This window comes from Cololabis saira, chromosome 12 (assembly GCF_033807715.1).
Source record: "Cololabis saira isolate AMF1-May2022 chromosome 12, fColSai1.1, whole genome shotgun sequence".
Classification (NCBI taxonomy): domain Eukaryota; kingdom Metazoa; phylum Chordata; class Actinopteri; order Beloniformes; family Belonidae; genus Cololabis; species Cololabis saira.
This window is the reverse complement of record NC_084598.1, coordinates 36,041,469-36,057,556: the sequence shown is the minus strand read 5'-3', so window position 1 is coordinate 36,057,556 and position 16,088 is coordinate 36,041,469. Positions and strand designations below refer to the sequence as shown.

The window sequence follows — 16,088 nt, the reverse complement described above, 5'->3', positions numbered from 1 at the left end:
CTTTCCTGCCTCACGTTCAGCTCGTCTTTCTCTATGAGATACGTCAGCTCCTCCACAGACAGCTGCACGAACTCCTGGGAGAACTTTGCAATCTCCTCGAAGTGAAGCAGGATGTAAAGGCAGGCTTTCTCCCTCAGCTCGGGATACTGGGAGTGGTCTGCCAGCCTCCAGGTGACGATGCAGCTGTCGGAGCCGAGGTTTTTCTGCAGGAAGTGACAGCAGGCCTGAATGATGCTTCTGACATCGAAGCGCTGCGCTCCTGCCAACAGATCCAGCACGTTGTCCTCCGTCACTTTGACGGAGCTGGTGTAGGCGTTCTCCACGATGAGGCTCATTACTTTTGCTGACACGTCCGGGAAGCTGAAGACCTTCTGTGTTGGGTTGCTGCAGAACAGCTCACTGCGGGATCAACATTCAGGTTATGGAGCTAGAACAGTCTCAATAGTCACAAATGCACAGGCCAATTCTCAAATGCACAGGGCAAGATTCACACGTGGTAGGACAAGATACACAGATGTATTTCTGACACACACAAATATCAACTAAAACCTCCAGACAGAGAGACAGTTTGTTCCCCCAAGCTGTTGCTCTGATGAACTCTCAACACTCATAGAATCTCAGAGTAAACAATCACGTGCAATAATAATAATCATAACAATAATAATAATAACCACAATCATATGCTGTGACAATGCACCTTCCAATAATCATGTCTACCTCATACTGCTGCACCTTTCACTTTTAAAAATTTGTATATGTTAATAAAAGCTGTCATTTGTCTATTACCTATTTACTGGTGTGTACCGATTTTCGTTCATGTACGTCAAACCGTATTGTGGGGCTTGAGGCTCAAAGTTTTTTCTGTCTGAACCAATCAGATGAAGGGTGGGCGCGTTTTTTGGCGTCTAGCGTCGCCACGGTAACGCTTTTGAAAGAGAAAAGTAATGTGCATCGTTGCAGGATGGAGACGCACATTTTGATGTATAACGCACCTGGGTGCACGTTACGGTTCGGGCTCTGAAGCGGCTGAAGAAATGGCATAAATATCGTCAAAATGACACGATTAATTCAAAATGGCTGACTTCCTGTTCGGTTTCAGCCATGGCGCCAAGAGACTTTTCTTTAAGTTGCGACATGATACAGGTGTGTACCGATTTTCGTGCATGTACGTCAAACCGTATTGTGGGGCTTGAGGCACAAAGTTTTCTAGGGGGCGCTGTTGAGCCATTTTGCCACGCCCATTAATGCAAACCATTACATATCAAATTTTTCACCAGGCCTGGTTTGGGTGCAAAATTTGGTGACTTTTGGGGCACGTTCAGGGGGGCAAAAAGGCCCTCCTTTCGTCGAAAGAAAGAAAGAAAGAAAGAAAGAAAGAAAGAAAGAAAGAAAGAAAGAAAGAAAGAAAGAAAGAAAGAAAGAAAGAAAGAAAGAAAGAAAGAAAGAAAGAAAGAAAGAAAGAAAGAAAGAAAGAAAGAAAGAAAGAAAGAAAATAATACAATAGGGCCTTTGCACTGTAAGTGCTCGGGCCCTAATGATGTTTATAAAAAAGGATAGAGAGGACTTTACTTTGTAAAGAAGCTTAGATTATTCAGCATTTGCAGCAAGATGTTGAATATCTTCTATAAGCCTGTCGTGGAGAGTTAAATCACATCTGCGGCTACTGTTTCAGTTGGATGAGCAGCATGACAGCGAAGGATCTGCTGTAGCCATGTGATTGAACCTATATCTGTAATTACATTCAGGCCGCCTGGATTTATTTTGATTTTATGGCTGTAGAATTGTCAAATGTGTAAAGAATGAGTGCTCCTGCCCATTCTTTTCCCAAGATAACTTATAACAATATCTGGCAGTTATTCAATATTACTGTGTGTTCTGACAGTGTAATAACTGTTTAAAGGAATAAAAAGATAAAAACGGATTGGATTTTTTTAAGTTTATAACAGGATAAGAACTCTGAAATGACATGAACAAACAATTTCACATGAACAATTTGAACTTTGAACTATTTTAAATATTTACAAAAAAGTGTGTCAGTCCTGGACTTTGTTCTCAATTGTTTTTTGCCTGTTTTTCCAGGTGTTTTTTATTTGGTGTGGTAGTCTTTGCAGCAGTTCCTCTCCAGCTGCAGACAGAGCCCCACATTGCACACCTGTTGGTAACAGCTAAGTCCAGAAAATGCTGGAACACTGTAATGTGCCACCTTTTGGTTCTCCTGTGGGTGGATTTGGTTCCCAGCATCTAGTCTGATGTGTCCACTCCTCCCAGGTACTTATTGTAGTCTCCCACAGCTGTTGGTGTGGGGACAGGAACCCTATGATCCTGCCCATCCTCTAATGTACATAAGTGCAGATGGAAACCTCTCTGGTGTCCATCCATTTGACAAATAAAAGGTCACCATCCCTGCTTTGGAGCTACTGGGCCACGCCATTATATGTTGAAACAGTAGCAATATCAGCTAAAATTACACACATTACTCTCAACTAAAACGGGTGAACTTAGAAAACTTGCGCACAGAGTCTCAAAACTGGAAAAAATACCAGAAGCAGGAACGTCACACTTTGTCCACACGAAAACAACGCTCACTCCACCACTTCACCTGGACATCAACAAAGTCGGGGAGCTGCGTGACGTCATTGTGTCATAATTAACATGTTATATCTTCAAAACTAAAGCAGCACAAACGATTTTTTTGCACAAACCAGGACTAAATTCGGGGGGGCTGTAGACGTTGGTGTAGACACTTCAAAACTTTTTTTAATTCAATCAAAAAAAAAAATCACTTCAAATCGAAAAAAATATTTTTGATCCCAAAAGTGTTCAAATGCAATTGTTTGGGTCTCAAATATTCTTTTCCATTCAAACACTTTTTTTCTTTGATTGAAAAAGTTATTTTTGTTGAAGTGATTTTTTTTAATTGAAAATATTTTTTTCTTTTTGAAGCAACTTTTTTGATTAAATGATAGACACAAATGTCATACCCATAATATGGCCCAAACACAAAAAAACACTACTTCAATCAAAAAAGTTGCTTCAAACAAAAACAACTTCACTTCTATCAAAGAAAACATTTCCAATCAAAGAAAAACAGTGTTTAAATGCAGTTTTTTGAGTCTCAAATATTTTTTTTGCATTCAAACACTTCAATCCAAATACATTTTTTGGATTGAAGTGATTTTTTTTTTTTTAAATTGAAAATATTTTTTGATTGAAGCAATCTTTTTTTTTGATTGAATGATTAAGAAACAAATCTACCTCCATAAAACGCGCCCCCCTTGACGGAGCCTCGCCCCATTATTTGAGAAGCACTGGCTTACAGTTTGATACTATAACTATGCCCACTGTTACTCATATTTTGTTATAGCTCAGATTATTGACGTAGTAACTTTAGATAGGGTTCTTCAATGATGGCCTTGTAAAGATTCATGTTGTGCCCTTTATGGTGACCCCCAGAACAGCGGGGGGGTGGGAGTTTTTCTTGTCCAACAGCTTGATACCAAGTTTGAACTGCCTGACAGGTTTTTGGCTCTCACACACATATGAAATTAGCGTTCATGACTATTTTTCTTCTTTTGTTTCATTTTAACCATGGTTTGTCATTTTTTTTTCCCAATTTTACCTGCTTTAAGTTGTTTACACCTGACGAGGCCTGTAAAGATGCCATTGCAATAATCCAACCTACTGAAAATGAATGCATGAATACATTTTTCCATATCTTGTTTAGACAGAATCCCCTTAATTCTAGCAATGTTTTTTAGGTGGTAATAGGCAGATTTAGTGATAAACTTTAGATGGCTGTTGAAGTTCAGGTCTGAGTCAATAATTACACCAAGATTTCTGGCTTGATTTGTAGCCGTCAATGACATGGAGCCGAGGTGAGCGCTGATCTTTTCCCTTTCATTTTTAGGGCCAAAAATGATCACCTTTAAGACTTACAGAAGTCAGTGCTGTGATTAGAGCACAACTGTCCAAGTTCAAACCGTGGAAAATTGACGAAGAAAAGGAGTCGGATGAATGATAAAGCATTTGTGCACTGATTGTTTTTCATCTACTTCTGGGAGGCTCACCCAATTAGAACTGGCCCTTGTACACCAACAAATTTGCTTTGAAACAAATTAATCCCCTTTAATGAGAAGTTATTTGTCCTCTGAAAATAATGTATATTATTAAAAGGTATTTTGCCTAAATGAACACGCCCTGACAATGTCTTTAGTTGATATTAGTCTTGTTTTCACACCGTCTACGTTACATGCTCATCCCCTGATCGGTTATATGCCCATCCACCGGCGCCCAGAGGTTTTGCTGTGCATCTGTCGGTCAGAGTCAAACCTGGAGCTTTGCAGACCTGAACCAGACTAATGCTTTGTATCAAAAGGGGGAAAAAAAGAAGGATAAATACAACACAGACAAGACTTTTACCAAAATGTTCACTTTATTTTTTTTTAATATCGTTTTTAATCCAGGACAACTCATTCAAGGATAATCAAGGTGAATTAAGCACTAATGTTTTTATTTATGTTTTTTTTTCTGTTTATACATTTTGTCAGAGATGGAGGGTGAATTATCAAGAACTGGTGAAAGCAAAAAAAAAAAAGCAAAAAAAAAGAATATATAATAACAATACCTTAATAATTAATTCAATACAATGAAGTGTTGCATCAATGACAGAATAACAACGGCCCAGAAAATATAGGGTTATTGTTTTTACGTCTTCCTCTGTGGTACTGCAATACTCACCAGCACTAAGTCAACTCAATCAACGACAGTAGAGGAAGAAAACGGAGTGCGCTCAAAGTTCTGCACCCCAGCCTCCCAAAGAGGAAACACTTTTTTTTATTTATTTAAATAATATTTTATCAAAGCTTCTGTTTTTATCTTCATAAAATGTTTCTAAAACTTATGTCTCATTTAAACTTTTTTTTTTTTTTGCCTTTTTTATTTTTCTGAGAGTTTTTTTCTCACGATTTTCTTCTCCACATGTGTGTTTTTGCTCGTGTGTTTGTGTTTCGGAGTGTCTGTTCCTGTAACCCTGTGTGTGTTTCTGTATGTTGATGTGTCCTTGGCTGAGGCTTGGAACAACCAAGTTGTTCAAGAGCTCATGTGAATGTAAAGCCTGCACACATGACGCACGAGGGTGTGTTTTTCAGTGTGTGTTGGGAGTGTGTACGTGTGTATATATGTGTGTGTTACTCATAAGCGTCCTTACGCTGCTTTCACCTGTATTAAGGTCACTGCAGCAGAGACATTCATACTGAGAGGTTGAAGCTGGCTCAAGCAACAGGGGGCCTGGCCTTCAGCTGGCTGTGCATATGTATGAGTGCGTTTAATCATGTCTGCTGATGAAGTTTGTGGAGCTTGCATGTGCTTGAGGGTGAGCAGACCGAGTGGAGTGTGTGCGTCTGTCAGTGCCTACCACAGGTGTCTGTGTGTGAGAGGGTGAATATGTTTGCACTCTTAAGTATTGATGTACCTGCAGGTGAGGCAAACACACTTTCCCATGCGTTTGCACCATCTGTGTAAAGCTTATGAGTCCATTTAGCCACTGCATGATGTGAGCGAGGACATATGTCTGGCTGTGTGTGTGTGTGTGTGTGTGTGTGTGCGTGTGTGTGTGGATGGATGTAAAAGAAGGCACGGAGGGCGGTGTGGGAGGCTCAGTCTCTCAGGTCCATGCTGGAGCCGAACAGAGCCACCAGCTGCTCCTCATAGTGGGCGATGTTCCTCTTCATGATCTCCTTACAGGAACCCAGGAGGCGCTCGAACGCCTGGATGTCTATTACTGCAGAGACGCAAGTGAAACAGGAGTCATTATACTCAGAGGTGGCAAAAGTATTCACATTCATTACTCAGGTAGAAGTATAGATACTAGAGTTTAAAAATACTTCTGTAGAAGTTGAAGTATCAACTCAAGTTTTTTACTCAAGTAAAAGTATAAAAGTACTGGTTTCAAAACTACTTAAAGTATAAAAGTAAAAGTAATGGAAGGGGGAAAAAAGCCATTAAGGACAAAAGCCATTGAAAATGAATGCATCTTAGTATAATGCAAATATATTAAAGAACCATATATGTGTACTATTGAGCATTAACATGTGTTTCAGAGAGCAGGAGATATGATGACTAGTTGCCTATAAGTATTGTAATGGTGCAAAAAGTCAAACTTCAGAGGCATGTTATCATTTATCCTAACCTTTATTGGAATGTACATCCAAGTTTAGTTGCAGGAATCTGAGGGAACGGATGTAAGAACAAAACTGGACAAGAACATCTGAAACAACCACAACCAAATTCACTCTATCCGGATGGAGCAATTTAACTGGATAGTTTTTTTTTAAAGGCCGAAATGAAATAGGCTAACGAGGCTGTTTTTAAAATGTAAGGAGTAAAAAGTACAGATAATTGCGTGAAAATGTAAGGAATAAAAGTAAAAAGTCGTCTGAAAAATAATTACTCCAGTGGAGTATAGATAACCAAAATTTCAAATCACAAAACAATAATTACAAATCCTAAACAGTCACTGGTTGTGTTTCCCGTATCTTCTACAACTGATCTAACCTTCTCGTTCGTGTCATTGATTTCTCTCAAAGAATAAAGTGAAAACGTCAAGGTCCCATGAGTGGAAGGACATTAAGTCCACTTAAAGGTCATGAGTCTTGTTGGGAGAGTCCCAACTGAGCTACAGTCAGTGACAGAGCAAGAAATGAGCTGTGGTGAGTGAGAGGATCTCGTGGAGAAAAGACACTGTAAACAACAACCAATCATCATACATACAGTGGCACAGTTGTTCCTTCCCTTTGTTCAATTTCTAATAAACAACTCAGCTTTGTTTTGTGTTTAATGTGGTTCCGCCTCATTTCTTGTGTGTGTTTTGTTGTAAGAAGTGTTGAAGAGCAGTCAGATGACTGAGCTGCTGTGAGAGTGCGTAATGTGTGACATCAGTCTGGATCCAAGATAGTTTCAGTCAGAAGTGATGAGGCCAGACAGACTGCCTCCCATTAAACAAAAACAACTATCAAAAAAACAAACCATTCTGAAGTACATTTTGTTGCATCTTTACATCAGGAGCTGACTCATGAAGCTCCGTATTAAATATTTCCTGCATTTGGTGTGGAGTGGAATTATTACATAGAGTGCCTTTAAGCTGAAAAGTACGACGGAGTATTAGGGCCGAACTAAGACAAAAAAAAATGGAAATTACGAAAATAAAGTCGTAATATTACGAGAATAAAGTCGTAATATATAATATAATATATAAATATAACTTCACGAGATATTCCTCATTTTAACACAGGGAGAAGATGCTCTTCCTGTTAAGAGTTCTCATAAATTCTGACTTTATTCTCGTAATGTTACGACTTTATTCTATCGCGACTTTATTTTCGCAACATTATGACTTTATTCATGTAATTTTACGCCTTTATTCTCATTATATTATGACTTTATTCTCGTAATTTCAATTTCTTTTTTGGTCTTAGTTTGGCCCTAATACTCCGTCGTAGAAAAATGTGGGATTTGTGTGTGTGTCATTGACAGAGGGGTTCTAACTATGAAAAGGACAGGGCACCAAAACAGAACCCAGACCCGAGGTTAGACTCAGCATCAGCTGGTGCAGATGAGCGCTACAGCGCTACAGCGCTACAGCGTTGGAGGTGCAGAACAAGTCTCGCCAGTGGTGGATCGAGGATTTGTCTAATTAAGAGGCCAAATATTTGTCCAACATCCTCTTAGGAAATCTCTCCTCTTTTGTAACTTGTAAATCCGTTCACAAGTCACACCTTATTCAAACACCTCAAGCGATTAAAATGTGAGTGATTAAAATTTAAATTACGAAAATTTTACTGTGTGTAGACCGAAGTGGCCCTGCACTTGTCCCCAGACTACAAAGAAGCTGCTGTATTTTTATTATACCTGGTTCTAAATGAATGTCGTGACCAAGACAAGACTTGGTGTCCACACAATTTCTTTTCTGAAAGATGTGTCTTGAAAAAGGGAGGATTATCCTACGCTCAGGTCAATACGGCAACACTTAACACAGATAAAACGGTGGATGTGGCCGTTCCCAGCAGAAACGCTTTATTAGGTTTGCAGCTCAGTCTGTGTGGGAGAAGAAAGTCTCCTGTTGGCTTAATGGTTAGCATTACTTCCAGCCTCTCGTGAAATGGAGAAGCTGAGAGCTGTCACGACGCAACGCGTGTAGCAACATTGTCCTTCTTAATGATGTTGTTATACGGGAGCGACATCATCATTCTTAGCATGGTGAAAGATTTCATAGCAACCCAGAGGATTCATCTGTTAAACACGGCAACATGTCAAGATACACGGCTCTTCCACAGAGAGTAGAGGAGGAAAGAGCAGCGGAGTAATAATGACGGGCACGAATGACAAAGGATCTCATATTCAGACATGCTCATCCGTCAGGATAAACGTTCAAGATTTCCTATTTCACAAGCAGTGATGTGTTTTTCTATGAAACATTAATAAGCACGGCAGATTTCAGCCACGAAGTGCTGCTTATCTTCTGCAGCAGCAGGATAACCGGTGAGGACACGACGCAGAGTGTGAATAACGTTTCCTCTGCTGGAAAAGCCAGGTTGTTGCTGCAGACAGGCAGTGGGATTGTCTGCAAATAAAGCCTGCTGACAATGTGACAGGTATGCTCTCAGTACAGATAGTGAGCGCAGGATTCTGCAAGGTGAAGAAGAGGAGGACCGACAGAGGCCAACACATGGCGCGACATGGTATTTACCAGCACAAAACAACTTGTTCTCTTAAAACAAATAAAAGCTGCATGCTTGGCTCATGCTTTTCCATGGAAAAATTAAAAGTGCAAACAGGCTTCACAAGAAAAGCACAGAAGAGTATTAGGGCCATGCAGGAGAAAAAATATTTGACGGGAAGATTTTTTTTTATTGTGCACTTCGAGAAAAAAGTCGAAATGTCGAGAAAAAAGTCGAAATGTCGAGATTAACGTTGAAATACAATTTCAAGAATAAAGTCAAAATGTCACCTTTTTTCTCAACATTTCCACTTTATTCACGAAATTTGGACTTTTTTCTCAACATTTCGACTTTTTTCTCGAAATTGTACTTCAACAGTAATCCCAACATTTCAACTTTTTTCTCGACATTTCGACTTTTTTCTCGAAGTGCATAATGAAAAAAAAAATTTCCTCCTCTAAAATATTATTTAAATTTTTCTCCTGCGTGGCCATAATACTGTTCCGTAGAAAAGAGATAAAAATCCTTTACATTTTCAAAAGTGATGAGCTGCTCGTTCATTGTGGAGCTTAAATTAATGCGTCCACTTTTTAAAAAACAATATAATTACAGAACATCCTTCAGTCAGCAAAAACTACAATGTTTTCAGCAAATAAACATACAAGCAGCAAATAAGCAAACCACTTCACTGATGTGAAGTGGTTTGCTTATTTGCTGCTTGTTAGAGCTCTTGGTTATCACTTCCCTTTAAACTGGTGGAATTGTAACGTTGACTTGAAGCTGCTGCTCACAAACACGACTCTATCAGTGTTCTCGAGGGCAGGATAAACAGAGATGCAAATACACGTTTAACGAGTGTCTCCGAGTGTAGTTCCGTCTTACCCAAACACTTTACGTCTCCTACTGCGTAGGCTGAGGCGGCCCGGGGCTTGTTAGTGACCAAGGCCAGCTCCCCGAAGTACTGACCCCTGTTGCAGCGCGTTAACTCCACCTCCGCATTGTCTGCATGGTCTGCCTTCGTCTGGAGCGAGGGAAGAGAGCGGAGGACAGGAATAAAGGTTAGGAGCCCCCGAGTACCTTCTGCCCCCCCTCCCAGCGAGGGGCGCTCGGCAGCGGAGCAGACGGTTGTGATTCCCACTGTTGCTAGGCAAACGTGAGGCCTGGTGGATCGTCAAGGCATGTGTGGGATGTCGTTGTCAAGATGTGCTCAACCGAAACTAGCTGGTAGACGACTGAACAGACACTGAACATGTCTTTGTTTTATCTAAAAAGATCTTAAAGTGTTGCAAATTAAAATCTGAAGTAAGGCTGCAGCTATCGAATATTTTAGTTATCGAGTATTCTACTGAAAATTCCATCGATTAATCGAGTAAAAACATATTTTTGTTTAGTTAAAGAGTAATTATAAATATACATAAGATGTTAGATGTTAATTGACATTACTAAGACTAAATTATATAATACAGTAGGTTCATGGCTGTGCATTTAAAAACCCTGACCTTACACCAGTTGACCAAATTCACTGCCTTCACTCAAAAAACTAAGGATCTTACCAAGAAGTTTTCTTATTTCTAACCTAAAAATGCCATTACACCTGATAACACACATCACTTAAAAGGTTAGGTGTTTTTCCCACGTGTTTCAATTGAACTTTCATTTGTGTCAAGCACATTTTAAGTGCTAGTTAAGTTTTAAGTTAAAGTATAAGATTTTGAGTTTTGGCAGTGTTCAAAATAAAATTATGAGCCCTGCTGTATTGGAGCACATTAGGCTCCAGTGCTGCTTGTTTTATCCATGAATGACTACAGAGCTAAATTTTAAAACTACCCAGTTAGCTTTATTCTGTTTTTATTTTTCTGACATTTTCTGCCTTTTCTTTTAGTTAAAACTGTAGCGGGAACAGATGTTTAGAGGAATCTATGTATGTACCGGGTTAGAGGGGGAACATATAGGAGAACGGACCAGAAGAATATAGCGTGGATTGAAAATAAAACTTAAGCACTGAGCTACATGTGTCTCCCGTCTGGGCCATTGCAGACTGCCTGAGCACTTTATATATATCTAAGCCTGAGCATGGCATGTTAGAAAAACCAAACAAATCCGCCGCCTCTTTCTTCTTCCTTTACGTGCTGTACCAGCGCGTTGTACCATCGGCGCGTTGTGCTGCATTAAATGTAGTCCGGGCGAAATACCCTGCTTTGAGCTGCAAAATTAAACGATTCCTCGAGGCAGAGGAAATTCCTCGATCATTTTTTGTAATCGAATTTCTCGAATTATTCGAGGAATCGTTTCAGCCGTAATCTGAAGTAATAAAAACTAAAACAAAATAGGTGAAGATGAGGCTCTTACTTTACTCTTCATCATGATCTTGACCTCCCCAGACTCTACGATGTAGAAGCAGTCAGCCTTGTCTCCCTGAGGAGGAAAAAAAAACATAAATACATTGAAAATCTAATTATGCGTAACATTTGCACATGAAAAGCTGAAATACTGCAACGTCCCACCTGTACGATGATGCGCTCGCCATCTGAGAACTGTTTCATTCCTAATACATCCACGATCTTCATCCTCTCGTTTGCCTACAGAGACATAAGCAAACCCTTTTACTTCAGTCCCAACAGACAAATCAATCATTTCAATCTGATCACAGAACTCTCAACTGCAATGTTTCGGTCCAGAGAGTTGTAACGTCATCCCCCGCGCCTCGGCAGCACAGGGAATGCGTTTGTAATTCCATCAAAAGCCTTGCAGCCTGAACTCACCTCCAGTGTTTTGAGTAAGGGCACGGACTCAATGAAACACTCGTACATCTTTCTCTTCTTGGCATTGTTCTTTAAAATGAGCCGTCGAAATGTAGCACGGTCCTTGTGAAGAAAGAAAAAGACAAAAAGACAAGTCAATCTCCCAGAGGCAGGCACTCGGGAGGGTTGGGTGTCGTTTCTCAGTTTGACCACAGGTTGGCGCTGCAGCAGCACAGATCACTGAATCCGAGCGCGGCTTCATTCATACACTCCAGGACTTCATTCTTAATATGCTGAGCTTCTCAACTCCCTCTCCCTCATCCCAACATTACATTCTTAGTAAATGAGGGAATAGACTGAGGGGAACAGAGCTTATAAAACACATTTTATGCTTCATGAGGGTGAAACTTTACAAAGCCTGTTGGATAATATTCACTTTTAAATCAAGTGACATTCTTTAAATGCGTTAGCTGTTCTGGTTTAGCCGGTTTTCTTACCAGGCCCCATAGTGCCCCGTCCTCAGTGGCGATGATGGTGGCGGCACGTGGTGTGTTGTACATGAGCGCCAGCTCTCCGAAGCTGCCCTTATTGTTGTACTGACCCACACATTTTCCTGACACCTGGATGTCAAACAGACCCCTACAGAGTGGGAATGAACACAACACAAAGGATTAATTGAGCAAAAAGTTCAGAAGTGTGTTGATTGTACCGTTACAGTCAGGTCAATTAAACTGTCATTCAGTTCAACAGAAAGCAATTTCAGCACTTTAACATTGACAGAATCTAAAGGAGTAAAAGAGTAACACTTCAACAGAGTCTCTCCCTCACAGGATTATACATAGGTAAGGTAATTTGCATTGATAAAGCTCGGCAGGATTAACCAGTCACTTTGCAGGAAAGCCTCCCCTCTCATTGGCTGCGTTGAGGGGCTAAAACTCCTGCCACTGGTGGAGTATTAACGCACTTTGAATGGATTACCATGACGATGGTGACAGTGATCACTTGTCAGTGAGCTAAAGTGAAGAAAGGCCGCTTGTGTGTCGCTCGCTCTTTACTCAACACACAAAGCACGTGTGAAAGATGTGGTCGGAGGCAGATTTCACACGGTAAATCTGATTTACAGAGAGGAAAACACTTTTACTTCTTGTATTAAAATGGTAATCGCAACTTTGAGACAATTAAGGCCGGAACAGGGCTGCCTCAAAACAGCTCTTCCTATAGATTTTCTACCATAAACCTTGCTGGACTTAGTTCTGCAACTCTTCTCAATACCGTCCTATTTCAAGCACCTGAAAAAAAATCCAAATCAAAAATGTTCCCTTTATTTTCAGCCTGTTGCTGGCTTGCATAACAGCTCCTCTTCTGTGGTATTTGATGACTTGTGCTTTGCTTTAACAGCCCTGCTGTTGCTTTCCAAAGTATTTGTTAAAGGGTGGGAGAGACTGATCGATAAGGTCAAGAATTATGAGAAGCAGCCTTTTTATCACCTTGAGTTGTGCTTCTATTAATGATATTTTAAGCCACTATAACTCCTCTCAGATCTTGCGTTTCACCTCTTCCTAGATGTTTGTGCTGCTTGTCCTTTGAGCTCTTGAGGGATTTCCGGGTATGAACTGCAGAACATGATTGTTTATACTTCAAGAAAATTAGCTCTTACCAAATAGTAACACACAGAGCCAAAAAAAAACAAAAAAAAACATTTAAGAAATCCCAGTTAGAGTAAATGAAGAACAGGAATAAGAGCATTGTTTTGCTTGAAAGTTGGTCAAAGTTCTGAAAACTAATGAAATAAGTAGGAGTTACATAAAAGAATGAGCAGGAAAATAACTAAATAAGAGGGGGTGTAGTCCCTCTTCCTTCCTGCTTTTCTCTTTTGCTCATACTTCCATCGCTGGATACGCTGATGTTCATATCCACCCAAGAAATGACGTTAGCCACGGCTGCACTTGTGCAGACCAGGGAAAACCCCAGGACAGTACAAGATCAGGCAGGCGTGCTGCTCGTAAAGGTCATCGCAAGTGTCGTACGGGGGCCGGGACCACGCTGTGTTCGACGGCGTGGAAGCAGAGAGAGAGACACATAGTGGAGCTAAAACATGGTACTTAACTGGTGTATCAAACCAATATTTAACAGAAGCTAGTGAGGGATAAAAATGCTTATATCAATTCAATGTCAAATGTTTAAAAGCTTTTAGGAACACATGTTACATAAATCAGTGGTCCCCAACCTTTTCTGTACCGCGGACCGGTTTAATGTCTGACAATATTTTCACGGCCCAATCTAAAGGTGTAGCTGAAACTAAATAAAATGACATGATCAGCATTAAAAACTGGGATTTTCTCTAATAATAATAGTAGTAATAATAATAATAATAATAATAATAATAATAATAATAATACGTAATTTAAAAAAATAAATAAATAAAAATGGAAATTACCTTAAATATGAGTATTTCTATCAATGTGTTTGTTTTCTCATTAACGTTATTTAAAGCCAGGCTTTTATTTTATTTGCTATATATTAAGGAGACCGATATTTAGTGATTTTATTTTGAAGGCGTCTCGCCGAGACCTTGTAAATATCCGGCGCTTCGGACTCCAACGGTAAAAGTTTAACGGCAGTAGAAAGTGTGTCTGCAAGACTAAACGAGTGTCGGGAATGCTAAAGTGGAGCCCAACTGACACAAAAAGCACCTGCTGATAAGGATTTATTTTCTTTGCAAATTGTATGCCGTATTTATGTCCAGCTTGAGTTTGGTTGCCATGGTTATTCATGTATTGTGGTTAACGGTAGCCGAGCGAGCAGCTGTGTCGGTCTGTATTTAAGTTAAATGAAACTTATATGAATGTAGAAAGACTAACTATTTTATTTTATTCCTTTATAGCTCTTACGGTGTGTTTTCAGTGTATTTACATCCAAGGAATAAAAACATTGTGAACCATCAGTTTGAGAGTCATCCATCATCAGTCGGGGCTACAGAAATTATTTTTTCTCTCTGTGCGGCCCGGTACCAGATGACCCACGTCCCGGTACCGGGCCGGGGCCCGGGGGTTGGGGACCACTGGCATAAATAATCAAAGGTTTTGCATGTCAGACATGATGAAAAATCCTACTGATCCCAAAAAATGATGTGGATTTGGATAATTTCAAGACCTATTGATCTGTGGAAACCCTGTAACACTATATTCAAGTCATCCAAGTGTCCTGTAATTAAAACAACTTATACACATATGTAAATACACTCTAGAAGACTGTGCTTTTCACTTAATTCAGTCCCGTTACTAATAAGAGCCTCAAGCAAAACCGAACTGAGCTGACACACATATGGTGCACTAATCAGATACCAACGTAAACATATACTGCAGGGATATGGATTTGCATTGCTATAGATATTGGCAATTCCAGCGAGTATAATCAATAAAACATAGTTAATATGCATCAATGGAAACTCTTGCATTGTGACTCAGTGAAGCTGTAAAACATGGTCTCAACCAGCCTCTCTGCCATTTAAACTTGTTAAAGCAAAAACAGGTGGTGTATGAATAAACAAACTGCTCTGAGTTGAAAAAAACAAAGCGTCCTACCTCTCTATGACATAGAAGTTGTCTCCATCGTCTCCCTGGTCGATGACGTGTTCCTGGGGCTGAACCTTCAACTCAAACATGGCGTCCAGCACCTGTGAGAACTGCTCCTGGATGCCGAGCAACAGAGGTGATGTCAGAATCAAACCGTCGGGAGAACCGGGGAGCAGCAATGAGAGCAACAAGGTTCCATTTGCGTCATGTGAGCAGTGTACTGAATCTAGCCAAGACGAGATCTAATCAGGACAAGAAAATTGTATGACAAGGCACACAAGGAAGAAGAGGTCCGAAGGTACTGACGTCTATGATGAAGATAAATCAAGTACAATGACACCACAAAGATGATTTGGGGATCTGTTTAGAGGGGGAAGGTAACTGTCTGCTCATGCCTGAAGCAGTTTAACTGGACACACACACAGAATCACAGCACAAAAACAGTGATTTACTGGCGAAGGTTCTAGCCAATGGGAGTGCAGGAGCAAGCTGAACAGAGACTGTATTAGTTAGTGAAAGAAAGTAGACTCTTTGTCCATTTTTTCTGCAGTAAAATGTGCTTTTTTCTAATTTCATCCAAGTTAGCCCAAAAGCAACGATTAACACACTGCAAAACGTACAGACCAAAACACACAAACAGCCACAACTTAAACAGTAGCAGCATTTTATCATTTTAATCCGCACACCAACGGCTTTCTGCACTGTTACACATAGACAGCTCTGTGTGTGTGTGTGTGTGTGTGTTTACATGCAGTCAATAACCCTTTACAAACCCGAATATTGTCAATAACCCGAATTTGCACGGCCATGTAAACACCAATAACCCCTTTGAATAACCCGAATTTGCTCATATTCGGTTTTTAAAGACCCAAATATGACCCCTGGGTTACTCCTTTTAAAACCCGAATATTTGGTCATGTAAACGCCAAACGGGATATCCCGATCAGACGGAACAGGAATTTGTTTTCTGCGCATGCTCTGTTCACAAGGAATCCTGGTCTTTTGAGTTCAGGAAGTTCTTATAAACACGGAGAAACACAAGACCACGCCACACTTTT

General features: G+C 40.2%; 1 protein-coding gene across 2 annotated transcripts in view; it reads right to left on the bottom strand.

The window, feature by feature from the left end:
• Positions 1-4,413: 4,413 nt before the first annotated feature.
• prkar2aa (protein kinase, cAMP-dependent, regulatory, type II, alpha A) overlaps positions 4,414-16,088 on the bottom strand; it is a 57,028-nt gene continuing 45,353 nt past the window's right edge. For both annotated transcript variants that reach the window (XM_061736737.1, XM_061736738.1), the window contains exons 5-11: positions 15,040-15,146; positions 11,953-12,094; positions 11,477-11,578; positions 11,219-11,293; positions 11,064-11,129; positions 9,597-9,735; positions 4,414-5,779 (exon numbers count right to left, since the gene is read on the bottom strand). In XM_061736737.1, the coding sequence (XP_061592721.1) occupies positions 5,655-5,779; positions 9,597-9,735; positions 11,064-11,129; positions 11,219-11,293; positions 11,477-11,578; positions 11,953-12,094; positions 15,040-15,146 (756 nt within the window). In that variant the 3' untranslated portion in view covers positions 4,414-5,654. The remainder of the gene's footprint in view (positions 5,780-9,596; positions 9,736-11,063; positions 11,130-11,218; positions 11,294-11,476; positions 11,579-11,952; positions 12,095-15,039; positions 15,147-16,088) is intronic.